The following is a 16,334-nucleotide window of genomic DNA, read 5'->3' on the forward strand; positions in this document are numbered from 1 at the left end:
GCTGCCATGGTGAGCTTCAGGAATGCAAAGCAGTGAGAGGTGAAACCATGGTTTTGATGATGAGAAGGCTGGAGCACGTGTCTTATGAAGAAAGATTGAGGGAGCTGGGCTTGTTTAGCTTGGAGAAGGCTCCAGTGCATTGCAGCCTTCCAGTACTTGAAGGGAGCTTATAAACAGAAGGGAGAGGGACTTTTTACATGGGCAGATAGTGATAGGACAAGGGGAGATGGTTTTAAACTAAGAGAGGGGAGAGTTAGGTTAGATATTAGGAGGAAATTTTTCAGCCAGAGGGTGGTGAGGCACTGGAACAGGTTGCCTGGAGAAGTTGTGGATGCCCCCTCCCTGGAGGCATTCAAGGCCAGGCTGGGTGGGGCCCTGGGCAGCCTGATCTAGTGGCTGGCAACCCCGTCCACAGCAGGGGGTTGGAACTAGATGGTCCTTAAGGTCCTTTCCAACCCAAGCCATTCTGTGATTCTATGATTTTCTCGTATATGGTTACAGGAATTGCACAAATCGTGCAACTGTGCACTGTGAGGAAGAAGAAAAATACTGTAATTTTTCATTGTTACCTTTTTAGCCGTATTAGCTCAAAGGCTTTCAACGATAATATTGGTAAATAAATACGTGATATTGTTGTTTCATTCTGTTACAGACATTGTGCCAATTTTGACTTCAACTGTAATCGAATGTCATAGAGCAGGATTGAAGAACTCAGCCTTCAGTTTTGCTGCTATGTTGATGAGACCCGAGTATCGTAATAAAATAGATCTCAAATACAAAAAGAAAATTGAAGCGATGGTCAGGTGAGCAGCATTAATCTGTACTTTCAAATGCAGACAATACCAAGGCTTTATTTGTAATGTTATTTTTGCTCATTAAGCCTACAGGCTTTATCCTGCTTTCATATTATTTCACTGTGTCAAATTTGGAAGGCCAAGAAATATTTCCGCTCTTCTTTGAAAATTAAAGGCTCTTCTGTTCACTTGGATGCGATAAACCTTACGTGCCATGTACATGTGAAACACTTCCTAACCAGCAGCAACATTTCACATCTTGTCCCTGCAGACATAAGTGCAGCCGTACAGCTTCAGTTGTTCTCTAGTTAGGAATGGACATGTAAACTGTTAGCTACTTCAGCAGCAGCAGTATGCTCTGCTGTGGTTCAGACTACGGCCTAAATGGCTAAGATAAAAAAGTTTGGAAGGGCAAATAAAATAGATGAATTCTTGGCATTTTCTTCCTTGTCCAAAGTTTGTTTTGAAAGATCCTGGCCAATATTTTCTGCCAGAGGAGGAAGCACAGGTGAGTGTGTAAGAGCAGGGCAAGCACACGCAGTGCTTTTCTTATTCTACTCATCTCTAACCATTTTGAGGCTTATAGACCTGCTGAGCCCATATGAGTGTTCTCGATACTCATTGAGTCTCTAAGCTCTTCCTGACCTTTTCCAGTTTCTCTGCTTGAAGCCATGTGAATTTTTAGCCACAGGTGACTCCTGTGACAAGAAGTTCCATTGTGTCAAAACTGGTCCCTAGGCAGTTTTAATGTGATGCCTTATAGTTTTCATCTTGGGAGAGAGCTAGCCTTTTCTGTGTCACTTAGGAATTTACAGCCCTGTTTTTATCCATTTCCCCTCTATCAGTGATATCTTTTCAGGACCTGAAGGGTCTCACCTTACATAGCTATTCTTTTATCATACTGATCCTTATGGTCTTTCTCTGAGACTTTTACATAACCTCTTTGGATGAGGCAGGACCAAAACTCTACGGGCTATATTTAAGATGTGGGCAAACCATGGATTTTTACAGTAGCAGAATGACTCTTTGTTCCACCCTACTTCATTTGCTTTGTTTTTAAAGCAAGCTGGTGTTTTCATAGCATATATTATAATTGCAAGTTCCTGCTTCTAAGCCACAGCAGTTCAGAATCTGTCATCTTATACATGGAAACTTTTTTTCCAATAGGCCTTCCTTTGGCTTCCCCCACCCTTGTGTTTTTGTGTCACTACGTTCTGGAATTCTTTGAAGCTGGTTGTGGCCCATATTAGTCTGACTATTATATACAAGTGGTGGCATCACATTATTTTCACTTACATCTTACAAGCATGCAGAACAGCAGTGAGTTACCACAGCTGTGTATTGTGAGATACTGTTTAGTATCTTTTAACCATTTTTTTTTTTTAAATTCAAGCAAAGTTCTTCATTATTACCTGCTTGCTAATATTTCTAGAACATTTCAGTAAGTTTCTAAAATAAGTACTAAAATAAGTGCTAAAAGCCATGTTGACTTGTTCTTAATCTATCAGATTTCCTGAATGGAGACAAACAAACAGGGCATTCTGAGGGAAACACACATGCCGGGGCTAATAAAATGAGAAATTAGGCTTTCTACAAAGTATCAAGATAACTAAGGAAGCCATCTAATTGTCTCCAAGGTTACTAGGTCAAACATTAGAAAGGGTGTATCCTCTTCATTGGAAAATATGCTAGATGTTAATCTAAACCCTTCATCTGTAAATGTTCCATAGAAGACAAAACATTAGGGTCATGTAAGAAATCTGAAAAAAAGGTCTCCCTGTCCCTTAATCCGGGCGCTGTGGTCCCTGGATCAGGACCATCATTCTGACAAGACACTTGGGTGAAAACCAGCCTGTGAAAGGCAGAGTTACAAGCTGTATAGTCCTACCAGGATGCTGGTTTTATTTCTTATTTCAATTCTTTGTGGTCACTCCTGCCACAGAAAAACACTGACACAGAGAAACCATAGCTTTATATTCCATACAAAGTCTGTGAGTTTTGAAAGCTTTCAAAGTACTATGATCAGTTGTAGCTTTAAAAAGGTTGTATTGTTTCAAATTAGGTGGAAAATTACTTATTTCTGAGTTTACATAACTGTGATGAAGCTTGGGTGATAGTCAAAAGGCATTAGCTGGTAGAATAGAAAATAGCAACTGGAAGCTATGCAAGTAACTCAAAGGAGAAACACTTGCTAAATATCAAAGCCATTGTAAAACATCTGCATTCAAGTTCAAAGCACTTGAGGTTTTTATTCTTGTTTGTATCTTGCCTCTAGACATCCAGACACAACAGAGACAGAGGAGCCAACAACAGCCTGTCCCTATTGTGCATTCCAGCTCCCGGAGTGCGAACTTCTGTGTCCTGGCTGTAAAAACAATCTCCCGTACTGTATTGCAACTGTGAGTGTCTGCAGCGTGAGAACAACCACCAAGCTTTTCTTTCCTCAAAAAATAAGTTCATCTGAACATCTTTGATTTACTGCTAGATTCAAGCTAGATGTTTTTGTGGGTTTGTTTGGGTTTTTCCCCCCCCCCCAAGCTGTTACCAATTAAGCAAAAAACATTACTATTGTCTTTATCATAGAATGTCCCTAGTTGCCATCTACAAGTTGCAGGCACTCAGGGGTGACAGTAAGATCACAAAGTGGTTCTGGAAGACTGCAGCTTCTCAAGAAGATAGGTCGTGCAGCAGGACTCCCTCTGAACACCCAGCACACACACGTTACGTGCAATTGGTGCACTTGGGAGAACAGACAGGACTGTGCAGCTGGTGCGGTGCCTTCCCCTCCCAGCCCTCTGCTCAGCTGCTCCAGTGCTCAGAGCAATGCCGAGAGACATGGAAGTCCCCCTTCTTCCATGTACAGGAGCTTGCAGAGGCACAAGTCTCCTAAATTCCAGGCTGACAAGACTTCAAATTTTAAAATAAATAAATAAATAAAACCAGCAACAAACCCCACTTCAAAAATCTGTTTTGGGGCACGCCCAAAATGGAACCACAGTTTGAGTCACTTCCAGGGTTAAGTCATGGTTCAGCCAGTGACCTCAGCATTTCTTGTATTACTGATCTTTACAGAAATTAGAAGTTCTAACATTTTAGTTTCAGGATACTTTAGAGTGTACTGAAAAGGTGTGGGTGGGGTACCTCTCCCCGTGGAAGAGCTGGGCATCCCACTGTTACCAGCATCTGTACACAATCTTTATACTGAGGTTAGCTACTATATAACTAACACTTTATTTTTACTAGGTTCAAGTGATTTCTCAGACTACAATTACAGAAAAATTACAACTGTTGGAGTTAAGATTCTTTATTAAAACTAAAGAATTAAGACTTACAAAAAATATTAATAGCAATTATCTATTTTTTTACTCTATTGGTTTGGCAGAATAATATAACCAGCATATTTTAGAAGTATTATCTTAAGGAAAAAAAAAAAAAAAAAAAAAACAAAGCTTTTAAATGTTACTTTAGGGACCAAACATAATGTACATATTCATATATATTTTGCATTATTCATCACAGCTATTTGTAACATCATTAGGAATGCAGTATTTTCAATATGCGTGACAAAACAGTCTACTGTTGCATATTGTATTAGAGCATAAATCTCTCAATATAGTTCAAGGTACTGTTGCATTTTTATAATATTGAAAAAGTACATATGAATTATTTCTATCAATCCAAAGCAAACCAGTAAACCAGGAAATCCCTTGCGTTTGGAGAGGTGCATGCCAGGCAGCTCACAACCTTGACAGGGCTCAATGCTACCTCCTGGGCTCAGGTGATGTGGCTTTGGGGGCATTTTTTGCATGTTATATACAATACCAAAAATCCCAGCAGATTTACATACATCTCTAGACATAGATCTACAGATGACGTCTAGAACTGCCAAACTAAAAGAATTTCAGCAGTTGTAATTCAATACATTCTTGTATTTCTTTTTTTAAAAGAGGAATGCAAATTATAATGAAAATACTGCATCTCATGGAGAGCTCTTTGTCTAGTTACAGAATTTACACAATAAACTCTAGTAACACTATTACAGTTTGGGGGTTTTAATTCCTCAAGATCATTAGGACTCAGTTGCTAAGACTTTTCCCACAATAACAGGTACAAAACTCAGTGCCCAGTGTACTAGGACAGCACATGCCCTTCACTTACTTGTGGCTTTTGCATGCAGGGTCGGCACATGGTACGAGATGACTGGACAGTCTGCCCACACTGTGACTTTCCTGCCCTCTACTCAGAATTCAAGAAGTAAGTTGGGATTTTATTTTTTTCTGTTGCAGGATTCCAATGTTTGTTCATATTTTAACAGCAAACTGTTTCGTTTGGTACTAAAAACCTGTAACAGCCGGGGAGGGGGGTGGAAGAGGAAGCCCCATTACTTGGTAGTTTCATCTAACACACTCACAGAGCATCACTTCAAATTGGACCAAAAACTATGACAGAGAAACTCAGCCAGAGATGCAGGGCTCCAACAACAGGAACAGCAATGAAGATGGATGGGGGGGCTTGTGTAAGTTCTCAGCTCCTTCCAGGAAGGAGAGCTGATGCAGGGGGGGACACAGGCACAGCAGCAGTCACCAAAACAAAACACACACAGTATCAGGTACAGACAAAGCAGCAATAATCTCTTGTCCCCAGTAATCCTCTGTGTGAGAGCACAACCAGATAGCTCTGTTCACGTCAGGAACTGTGATGCTGCAGAAAGTTCACGTTCTGCCCCAAGCTCCTTTGTGCACATTCTAATTGCCAAATTTTCCTCATGCCCATGCAAACAGCAGCAGCCTTCCCATTGTGATGTCAGTTCTCAAATGTTAAAAATGAACAACACAACCTTTGCTCCACCTGGACAGAAGCAGCTGTTGCTCTGGCCTGTATTTGCTATCTAGCAGAGGTCAGAACTTTGCTCTCTGCCTCAGACCCAGCTGTTCCTTCACAAGTGTCAGCATTATCATTTGACCAGTTGCCCTTCTTTTAAAACAGCATGTTACAGACTGAAAACATATGTCCAATGTGTTCTGAAAGGATTAACATTGTTCATCTTAAGAAAATAAGTGACTGCACACAGTACCTCAAACCAGAAGATGGGGACCCATGAATTCAGGTATGTGCCAGAGCCTGTATTTCTCACTTAACAGGGCTCACTGTAGAAGACATTGGGAGTTTTTCCCAGCAAGGGAAATGCAGCCTTCAGGAATCTTAACTTAGAGCCTGCATCTTCCCCTCGGGCACCTGAGGCTCAGCTCTATCCCCTATTTGCCCTAAGGCATGCAAACACCAGTAGGCTTTGCTTCTGCAGGTAACCTGCCTGTTAAATCATTCCAGTTGTGAAGCACTAAACCAGTTTACCTCTATGATCACATTATCATCTGCAACATGTTCTGTTTGGGGACACGTTGCCCATTGTGCTTTAGTAGCTCAGAGAACAGTTTGAAGATCCGCACATCAAATCCAACACATCTACAAGAGTTCAAGTGTGGGAAGAGATGCTAACTGGAAGGAACAGATCTAACGTGCAGGTTATATGATCTTAGCCTCTGTTAAACAATATAAAAATATAGATATTGTGTATATCACAGGATAATAGCAATTAGCCAGTACTATTGGCTTTTAATACTTGTATTTCAAAGAATGAGACCACTGCTCTGTCTATACCACACACTTAGAATCAAGACTTACTTCAGTTTTGTTAAAGGATTGGTAACTGAAAGTGAGTTAATAACGTTACTCATTAATTTTGACACTTAAAGGCAGATTTACTAGTGCCAACAACTCATGTGAAAACATACCTACAGGTCAAAGTAATACACAAGTGATACTATAAAGTTATATATCCACCACAATAACCTTAAGTTTGTTGGTTTTTTTTTTTCCTTCCAGTCTGAGTAGTTTGCTATCACAGCCTTTGTATCTTGGGATCTGACTAACCACCTCTGTTTATTTTCAGAACTGCATGTGTTGTCTGGCAAGCAGCAAGGAAAGCTCTGTCACTACATTACACATCTTTTCCCCACTCAGATTTAATAACAACAAACAGCCACGTCACTTCTGTTTTGTAATAGCCTGTAAATATTTAGCTTTTGATAAATTTTGTACTTTGATTTATTATAGTAATAAAAATGATTGATAATTCTTACCAAGCAAAATCTGCATTTCATCTGCACCAAAGACAAACCAAGGGGCAGTCTATGTTACATGAGTGGCAAAACCCCTTTGTGTTCTTTTTCAAAATCAGTTCTGAACTTTTATGACGATTTTCTACTAGATTTTTCTTACTCTACGTATTCTATTCTGGTTTTGATTAAAGATACAACTCATAAGCACAGGCTGCTCCTCAAGTTTTGGAACCAAATCCCTCACTGCTTTTCTGTGTCTCTTAACTGAACAAAAGGGAAGGCATAGGAAAAGAGTATAACCACACCCTGGACATCCAGGAAAGCCAGAACCTTGGAAGAAGAGAGAGGGAGAGAGACAGAACACCCCATGAACTTCACTAAAATTTTATGAGACTCCTGTGAAACATTTTATTGGAATTTTATACACTGCTTAATTTCTGTAATGTACAAATAGGCCGTTTAGGTTTGGTGGGGTTTTTTGCACCACGTGCTATTTACAAGATTTTGCCACATAACATCAAGGGATTTTTTATTAAAAAAAAGAAATGAAGTCCTAGGAAGACTTAGCATAAACGCCAGGTAACCAAGCATCACATTTTCATCATGTTCACCCACCCTGGTGCTTGCTGTACAAGGATATTTATAGGCTGTAACGTTGTAGCACGTTAAGAGTAAGTACAGCACTGCACAGTGAGCGAGTACAGTAGCCACATCACCTCTATAAGAGGAGCATTTCCAACGCACTGGTTCTACTTTCCAAGCTCCATCACTGGATCCGTTGCATGTTCCTGACAGAAGTTAGATAAGCAAACCTCCATCCAGAGAAAGATTTGATTTTGTTTAATGTCTTGTTTTCTCTTTTCTTTTCCCTTCTTTTTTTGTTGTTTCTTCACTTTTCTCTCTTTTTGGCTGCTTAGAAGACTTTGCCTTTTTTTGCTACAAAAAGAATATACAGACAGTTTAAAAATCAAACTACAAGCTGACAAAAGCTTAAGTGAAAATGCAATCAGTGTTAAAAGAAAGAGCCATCTCTTCTCTTCCCGTCCCCTTTCAGGTATCAAATTTTTAAAGGCCATAGAGAATACAGACTCTGCAGTGGTCAGTCTTAAGGGCTGACCACAGTTCCCCAGTTTGGTGGTATGACTGGAAGTGTTGTCTGTGATAACCACATGCAAAGGCCTGTGGCTGCTCCTTACCAACAGCACCATCCCCACCAACACCTAAAATTTACCAAGTTTTGGAATTGGTTGCAGTGTTCATGGGTTTACAGTGATGCCTGACTTTGCTCTACATTCAAGCAGAAGGCAATGGAGGGAAATACCTTAAACTTTTTCACACTACTACCAGTTAAGAATTTAAAAGTTCAGAGATTATGTATTCAATATCTACTACATTTTTTTTATTTATTTAGATGAAGTTACAAGTCCCACAAAGGTAACTAAGAACAAGAAAACAGTTCAGTGTGGTAGTTGAACTCTGAGGAAACTAAGTCACCTTAATCATTGCATCACTTTCAACAGTATCTTGCTCATCCTCATCAGATGGGATCTCTCCCATATTCAAGTCTTCATTCAGTTCTAAGGTCCCCACGGATCCTGACTGTCTTTTAGATGTCTTGACAGAATTAAGTGAATATGGAGTCAGATGTGCCTCTTTGTTGTAGGCACGTGTAAAAGCTGCTTTGACCTGTTGGGTTGGAAGAAAACACTATGAGCACCAGCATAGGAACTGTAGATTGTTAGCTAAGCAACTCTTGGCTAGACACTCCACATCTTTCCTTTGGGAAGATATGACCAAACATTTGTAGAAGAGGACATTACAGTTAATACAATGATTCATTTGCAGCTGCATCAACTTCAGCTTTTCAGCAGCACATCCATACCACAGCTATTATTCTAGGATTCCTTCTTAAAGATATGTAAGATAAAACAAAATCGCCACTGAATTTTACCTTGGGATCCAGCTTTGAAAAAGGACTGGGTTTGCCTCCCCACGTGCTTATTTCCATGATATTTTCAATATCTTCTTTCATCAAGCAGTAAGAATCCATGAATGTTACAGCTTCTTGTACACCATCTGCTCCAAAGTCTTTCAAGGGCTGGACAAGCGCATCTCGCAAATACGACAAATACTCCATGTTCACTGTCCTCTTGCACGCCTGGGTTCTTTGTCAAATTGAAAGTAGTGAGTAAATCTGTACAACCCACCACCACTCACTTCTAAAGACAAGCAACCTGTAGGTAGGCCCTCAGCAAATGGATCATCAGCTGCCTTGAGAGCTAACTGCAAGCTGTACTGTGCCGTGCCTTTTGCCATGCCTGCGAGGTGTTCAAACACCCAACAGTCTGGGGAAACGCATCCCAAACTGAGAAACGACTTCAGAAAATAAAGCACAGCACAGCTGGCTACGCTAGAAGCATCCGCGGCCTGACTGCTCTCCAGATTCAGTGCTCAGAAGGCGTCACGAACGTACGAGCATATTCACAGAATACACACTTCAGTTTGTTCCAAGCACAGCAAGGAATTAATGGCAGGGAATGGAACTAAACATCTGTGTCAATATAAGCCAGAAGAGGAATGTCAGTACTACCTGAGACTCATGTGCATTGCCAGTTCTTGAATGATCCGATCATGTTTGCCTGTGGATGAAAATTTCCCCAGCCAGCTGGGAAAGACCGGAAACTGGGTCATGTAACCTCTCATCAGCTCCCCCGGGAGAACACTTGCATAAACAGCCTGGAAAAGTAACACACGTGCCAAACTCCAGTCACAATGAATTAGTCTCCCTGACAACGTGACATACTACCCTGCTTGTCTGTGTGAAAGGGGGCAGTGAATACAGTTCCACACTGGAAACAGCTCGTTTTAAGAGAACTCTTTCTTGGTTCCTTGTTTCTGTCCAGCCCTTTTAGGTTACAGCTTCATCTCTTGTAGCACTCTATTTTTTACTATGTTCTAAAATATCTGTGAAATTATCTGGGGTTTAAAAGCCATTTAAAAAAAAAAAAAGTCTGTTCATTTCTCATTTGAGAGTGCGACTGCACTGACAAGGAGCTGACTTCGCACAACCAAGCGCTGCCGTCTCCGGCAGATGGACGTGGAGAAGGAGGCATTTCCAAAGAACATCACAAATCTGTACAAACTCAGCTAGATAAGTTCCTAAGCAACTTAACTGTTTGGACCTGTGCTAAGCAGGGCGGTGGACTAGATGACCTCCAGAGGTCCCTTCCAACTCAATCTACAATACATTCTCTGAGATTTGACGCACAAGTCTCATCAATCATTAAAAGGAGTACAGTGACACAGCTCTGTGCTTTGGGAGGAACACTGGCCTCATGAGAGGCTGGGAGAGGGAGCATATTAACAAAACAGAGTAGGCTTGTAACCACGTGTCAGAAGTGATATGTGCCACATGCTCCTGTGCTTCAAAGAAGGTTCAAGCTTTTCAAAGTTTCAGAAGACTTCATTTCATGATACATTCAACAATATGTATACGGGAAACTGCTCTGCTCACCAGCAGAACAGAATACTACAAGAAGTATGAACTATATAGGTCATAAAATTATACTGAAACATCAGTTTCAAGGGATCAGTCTTTCTACACTGGACACCCAAAGCAAACAAAGTGTTAAACGCTCACCTGTGTTGGAAGAAGGTTCCAATTTTGCTTGCTACGAATCTGTTTGTCCACTATATCACCATCACATATACTATCAGCTGCTCTACTCAAGAGCACCAAGTGCTTTTTCACATTTCCTCTGGAAAAAAACAAAGTTGACTGTATTACCAAGCAAAATTATCCAGATAGGTTTTAGTCTAGTTTTATTTCTACACAAAGCCTCTGTCAGTTTAGGGTATGGAATAACTCACCCGGCAGCAGCTGGTTTCACATGTATATAATTCTCTTGGACAAAAAGAGGTGCTAGGGAATAATCATGGAAGAAAAGATCCGATTTGTCTATAAGGGACATACGAGAAGCCTCCTCTCCTGTAGCAAAAACCTTCCGGACAACATCAAAAGGGCCCTAAGTAAATGGTATTTCAAGAAGTCAGTGGGTTGCAGGTCAACACAAGCAATAAGACACAGCACAGTATCAACAAAATCACTGTAACGATGGTACCCAATAATACCTGAACTCATCAGCACAAATTCAATGTTCAGTACTTCCTCTCTAGTGCTTTACCACTTTGAGAATTGAATTTTACTCCTGATTTTAAGAGAATTATCTCCTCCTCAATAGAGGACTCTGGATGAGAAGTATGAGCTTCAGAATTGCATCTTACATAAGCAACCAGTACATCAAAGTATGTACTCAGTCCTGGATTTACTGCTCTTCCACTACTTGTGACATGTCTGACAGCTCCCTGCATCTAGGCTGTCAGTGCTTTAGTTCAGAAGATGCTTGTAAAGCCAAGTGATTATATCTGAATATGACACTAAAAGCCAATCCAGTATTTACACTTACCAGTCTGATATCCTTTTTGGCTTTGCTGGCATCCATTTTAGCCTCATCGTAAGTCAGTGATTTATCTTTTGCACACCACATATTAAGATTATGTAAAACCTAAAGAATAAAATTGACAATTTGGTAGCATAAGAGCATTTAAATGGAAGACTTGAGCAGAAAACAGGCTGATCTCTATACATAAAAACAGTAATACTGTGCAAGTGAAGTCAAGGACTTGTACATGATATGGTCTCTGAATGGACACGGATGCTGAACTGGCACTGACCTGTCTCATGTCGTGATTTGCTGCCAGGATTATCTCTTGCATAGCAGGTGGTGGAATTTTTAAACCTTCTTTAAATGCAATAGACATCATAGCACCCTGTAACACACACAATTGAGAAACTGTCACTAGGAAACTCCTATGAATTCTTCCCCCTACAGAACACACTGACCTATCTATGAAAGAGCATTGCTGTATTGTTCTAGTTTTTTAAAGCACTTATAATTTTTCTATCATAAATATAAAACATCCCTTGTCATTAGTGTTAAAAAAAAAAAAACCACACAACCATTTAAAAAAGAAAATATTTGGATATATTTAAGATGACTCCTAAATCTGAAAGGCTTTGGGATATTTAATTTTTTTGTGTAGAAAAACTCAGACAACCCATTTTGGAAAGCAGAGCTACTGAGGTGATCCATTAAGTGGCATTTCCAATTCTGTATGAATTCTGCCACATGAAGACAGAAGTGACAGATGGTAATTTAGTGCAGCCCACACAGCCACAGCCTTCCTACCTTAATCTGTTCTAGACGAGGTCTCTGAAAACGAAGATCAAAACAGTAGTGGACCAAGGAACGAATTTTAGGATGGTTGCGATCATTACACATACAGATGATGGGTACCTTTGTGTGCCTAATCAAACCAATCAACTCCTGTGATTTAAACACAATACAACAATTACATTAGATACCTCAGAGAATAAGAATGATTAAAATGTCATACCAAGCAGCATTAATCCCTGCCTTAAATCAGATCCTTGAGAGATGCCAGTATATAAAACTCTGCCTACTGTAATCGTGTTTCCACGCAGTGAAAACCTAGTCCCTCTCCTACTTTTTCCACTTGCTGTTCTATTCAGCTGCAATAAATCTGCTGTCTACCCACTTCCAGCCATCACATTTAGACCATTCTTCGTGAAGCCATTAAGACCAACAGCCCTGAGCAGAGCTGTCCAATTGCAGAACTAGATGCTTTTGTCCAAAGGTCAGTTTGAGCTGCCCAGAAGGAGCGCACATCCCTCTGACTGCACCCTGCCACAAACAGCGAAGCACCAGGAAGTTAAAGAGCTCAACCCAGAGGCTTCAGCACTATTAGGCTTACCAGAAAAAACCTTGCTTGCTCTAATAGAGGTGAAATTCAGTTCAATTTCATATTCCTGCAATGTAAATGTCTGCATCTGAGCTAAAGATCTGTATGCCCTCAATTGTCCAAGTATTGCATGTGATCATAGTGAATCTTCAGAAGCTGGAACTGGAGCTGCTAAGGAGAATAAAGTATAATAGTGCCTATGTCACATGATTTATTCACTGTTCCTGCCAGCTGAAGGGAGCAACTGTCCCGGTCAGATTACAAACCTCCCACTCCAGGTAGATGTCAGCTACAGAGACATTACAATAAATTCACCTGTCCAGGAATAAACATCTGATGCGCGCACACCCAAGTTCATCACTCCAGGTTTCTTTTACAGAAGTATCTCTTCTCCCCCTCTACCAGTGCATAATTCTTACACAGACTTCTAAAATAGGTCAGATAAACTCTAGTCTACAGGGATTCTCCATGGACCATGGGTTGAGGACAGCAGACTGGCTTCAGATATTTTGTGCTGTATGTGGTGTGCACTCTTAGCAATGGCATTAGCTAATAACTATAGCAGTTTCACCTGAATCCCTCCTCTGTCTTCATTGCCTGCCATACCATCCACTTCATCCATGATCAATACATGATTCCCGCTAACTGATGAGGATATGCCTGAAAATGAACATGGACAAGAAGATGAGATGGAAATAAGACAGGGTCTTGCTCAGAGTTTTACCCAATGCTTTATAGGTTAGGTAAGCCCATCCTACCCAGCTGAGGCAGTGGTGAACCTCTTGCTCTGCCACTTGATCACATGAATTTATGTTCACAGAACAGAACTGACTATAACCTCATATCATCTTCCAAGAAATAAGTCCCATGCAACAGAAGAGCAACTGCAGAGCTCTTGAGTAGTTTGTGCAGATTAACAACTGATTCTACTAATAGCAGGATTTAATTCTACAATTGAAGATGAAATAAAACAGCTTACTAAACGAAACCATCCCTGTTAGAGCCAGATCCCTCCACATGATGAGGAAGTTAAATTCCTAACACTGTTGTGTAACAGGGAAGCTCTGTCCCTCTTGGAACTGGACTGTTAACAAAACAAAAATCCTCCTTCAAACAATAGACATACCAGAACAGAAGTCTTTGATGCTGGTGTTGTTAAGTGATTCAGCAACTACTTCCTTTAGACTGTTCTTACTGCGAGTGTCACTGGCATTCAGCTCCACGTAGCTATACCCCAGTTCCTGGTCCAAACACACAAACCACACAAAAGAATGAGACCCACATCAGTGAAAGAACATATGCACACTCAGAATTAGAAACAGTATTTCACAGTTCCAGAAGGAAGCTCTTACAACAAACACCATTTTCACATATAATTTGTGGCTTTGATTCCTTTCTCCCCTTATACTCCTTTTCTCTCACACTCCAAAAATATTTATAACTATCACCAGGGATAGAAACAGAACTGAGCCAAGGCTGGCTAAGAGCCATGGTATTTCCAGCTGCAAATCAAACTCTTGTGCAGAGAGTCAGGACAAGAAACACGCTACATCTCTCTGAAAGTTGAAGAGAAGCTTTTAACTATTTAACAGCTAGGAAACACATGACTCCTCCAGCAGTCCTACCACTTCAGAACAGGGCTCGGCTGCATGTCAGTCCCTGGAAGAATTTAACCCATCTGCTCCTTTATCAGCAAACTCCCCTGCCAGGGGCGTGCCACGGCACAGCAGTGAGCTGCGCACAGCCCTGGTCTTGCAGCTTCAGCAATCCAGTTTTGTTGGTTATTCCCATGAAGCACAGTGAAACGCTCTGCAGAGATCTGAAGCAGCTGTGACCAAGCCAGGTTGGAAACCAGAAGTAGAAAAGGCCACGCTAGCACAGAAACGAGCCCGTCAGCACATCCAGCTTTTCTGTGGGTCTAGTTTTGGGTGCAGCATCATCTTGTTGGCACAAAGCTCTAAAGTGGGGAGGACTGGGATTTACTCTATACAACTCAGATATTGAGTTAAGTAGTCATTCTTTCCCAGCACAAAGATCAGATAGCTGATGATAGTTCTCAGCCCCTCCACACTGGTAGTATCATATTCTAAGAAAGTTCTTGCAAGACAAAGAAGAACAAAATAATCTGTAACTTGTTACAGTAATGCTATTAATAAGTACGATTTAATGGTACTTCTACAATATGGAGTTCCTGGCTGATTCTCATGAGACAGTTAGTGGAACACAGTGTTTCAGTTAAGAACTAATTTCTAAATTCCAATTTAGAAATGGAAACAGCCCTGTCAACTTCTCTCCTCCTAAAGTAGTATTTGAATGAGTCTGGGAAGGATATCTTTGTTAGATATATAAAAACCATGACTAAGTCTGTCACAGAAACTTTCAAAAAGCTTGCCAGAATTCAACTCCCACTAAATTAAGTGCAACTATTTTCTGACTGGTTGAGCTACTGTTAAACACTCACAGGTTTTGAAAATAATTTCAAATTGCTCAATGTACTGTGATATGCTTCCTCTCAATATAAGAGAAAGAAATGCAGACACCCATTGCTACATTCTCACCCCAGACCTGATAAAGGTATCTAAACATCCACATATTTTCACCTGTAACCCTGTTCTGAGCAGATGGAACTCGGCTGGGAGCAGATCCTGGTACTTTTGGGGATATTCACCTGCACACAGCATTTGTATCCACATACAGAATCAATACATAACAAATAGTTCTGGGTACAACTGTCAATATGAACTCACCTTACAAACCAAAGAAGCTGTGGTAGTTTTACCAACTCCAGGTGGACCAGAAAGTAATGCTGCTTTAAAACCAGTACCATCATCTTTGCTGCCAGTTTTATTGGTCTTTGCTGTAAGAGAAGATTCCAGGTTTTACCTAGGTACGTGTTACAAAACAAACCATACTTCATGTAGATCTTTAGGGATACCAAGCATCACTGGAGTTTTTCCTTACTTACAGCTTGATATGAATATCAAAAATACATACACATCTGCATCCCAACCATTTGGGGAAAAGCAGTTTAAACCACCTCAGTTTAAGATTTGCAGTGATTGAAAAATGGCAAAAGTCCTATTAATGTAATACAACTATTTCAGCAATTTCCTCACCACCACATCATAAAAAACCCAACAAAAACAGCCCCAACAAACTAAAACCAAACCCCACACATTCCACACAGAAAAACCCCACCACAGTTGCAGTGAAACTTAAACACTATTTTGAACTCAGAAAAAAATGTCCATAGGATGATACACTACTCATGACACGGGCTGCTTGTCAGGCCCCTAACAATTCATCTCTTCCCCGTGCATGAAAGCAGCCCTTCAGACGGCTGTCTGAGGGGGGAAGAGCTGCTCTCCTGTATTTTCACCATGTGTACAGATAGGCGAGCACTGGCCAACATTCTCTTGGTAAGAAAGAATTCAATAGGCTGAATGTGAGGCCATTTCTATATACCTTACTGCTAGGTTATTTTGGTTTCTTTTGGATAAAAATCATGTTTAAGAGAATACCAGAAGATTTAACAAGTAACTTCAGACACAGCTTGCTTTTCTGGGTGTTTTGGGTTTGTTTTTTCTTTTGGAAGGGT

General features: G+C 40.6%; 2 protein-coding genes across 2 annotated transcripts in view; one reads left to right on the forward strand and one right to left on the reverse strand.

The window, feature by feature from the left end:
- WDR19 (WD repeat domain 19) overlaps nucleotides 1–5,895 on the forward strand; it is a 44,974-nt gene extending 39,079 nt beyond the window's left edge. The window contains exons 32-35 of the mRNA XM_029084575.1: nucleotides 653–803; nucleotides 3,070–3,193; nucleotides 4,972–5,048; nucleotides 5,781–5,895. Of these exons, the coding sequence (XP_028940408.1) occupies nucleotides 653–803; nucleotides 3,070–3,193; nucleotides 4,972–5,048; nucleotides 5,781–5,895 (467 nt within the window). The remainder of the gene's footprint in view (nucleotides 1–652; nucleotides 804–3,069; nucleotides 3,194–4,971; nucleotides 5,049–5,780) is intronic.
- A 1,415-nt stretch (nucleotides 5,896–7,310) lies between these two features.
- The window catches only part of RFC1 (replication factor C subunit 1), a 36,112-nt gene continuing 27,088 nt past the window's right edge, over nucleotides 7,311–16,334 (reverse strand). Inside the window, exons 14-25 of the mRNA XM_010166300.2 lie at nucleotides 15,484–15,593; nucleotides 13,863–13,977; nucleotides 13,308–13,396; nucleotides 12,163–12,300; nucleotides 11,648–11,743; nucleotides 11,380–11,478; nucleotides 10,784–10,938; nucleotides 10,554–10,671; nucleotides 9,504–9,649; nucleotides 8,865–9,078; nucleotides 8,408–8,599; nucleotides 7,311–7,849 (exon numbers count right to left, since the gene is read on the reverse strand). Of these exons, the coding sequence (XP_010164602.2) occupies nucleotides 7,754–7,849; nucleotides 8,408–8,599; nucleotides 8,865–9,078; nucleotides 9,504–9,649; nucleotides 10,554–10,671; nucleotides 10,784–10,938; nucleotides 11,380–11,478; nucleotides 11,648–11,743; nucleotides 12,163–12,300; nucleotides 13,308–13,396; nucleotides 13,863–13,977; nucleotides 15,484–15,593 (1,568 nt within the window). The 3' untranslated portion in view covers nucleotides 7,311–7,753. The remainder of the gene's footprint in view (nucleotides 7,850–8,407; nucleotides 8,600–8,864; nucleotides 9,079–9,503; nucleotides 9,650–10,553; nucleotides 10,672–10,783; nucleotides 10,939–11,379; nucleotides 11,479–11,647; nucleotides 11,744–12,162; nucleotides 12,301–13,307; nucleotides 13,397–13,862; nucleotides 13,978–15,483; nucleotides 15,594–16,334) is intronic.

The sequence above is a fragment of the Antrostomus carolinensis genome, unplaced genomic scaffold, assembly GCF_000700745.2.
Source record: "Antrostomus carolinensis isolate BGI_N321 unplaced genomic scaffold, ASM70074v2 scaffold10314, whole genome shotgun sequence".
Taxonomy (NCBI): Eukaryota; Metazoa; Chordata; class Aves; order Caprimulgiformes; family Caprimulgidae; genus Antrostomus; species Antrostomus carolinensis.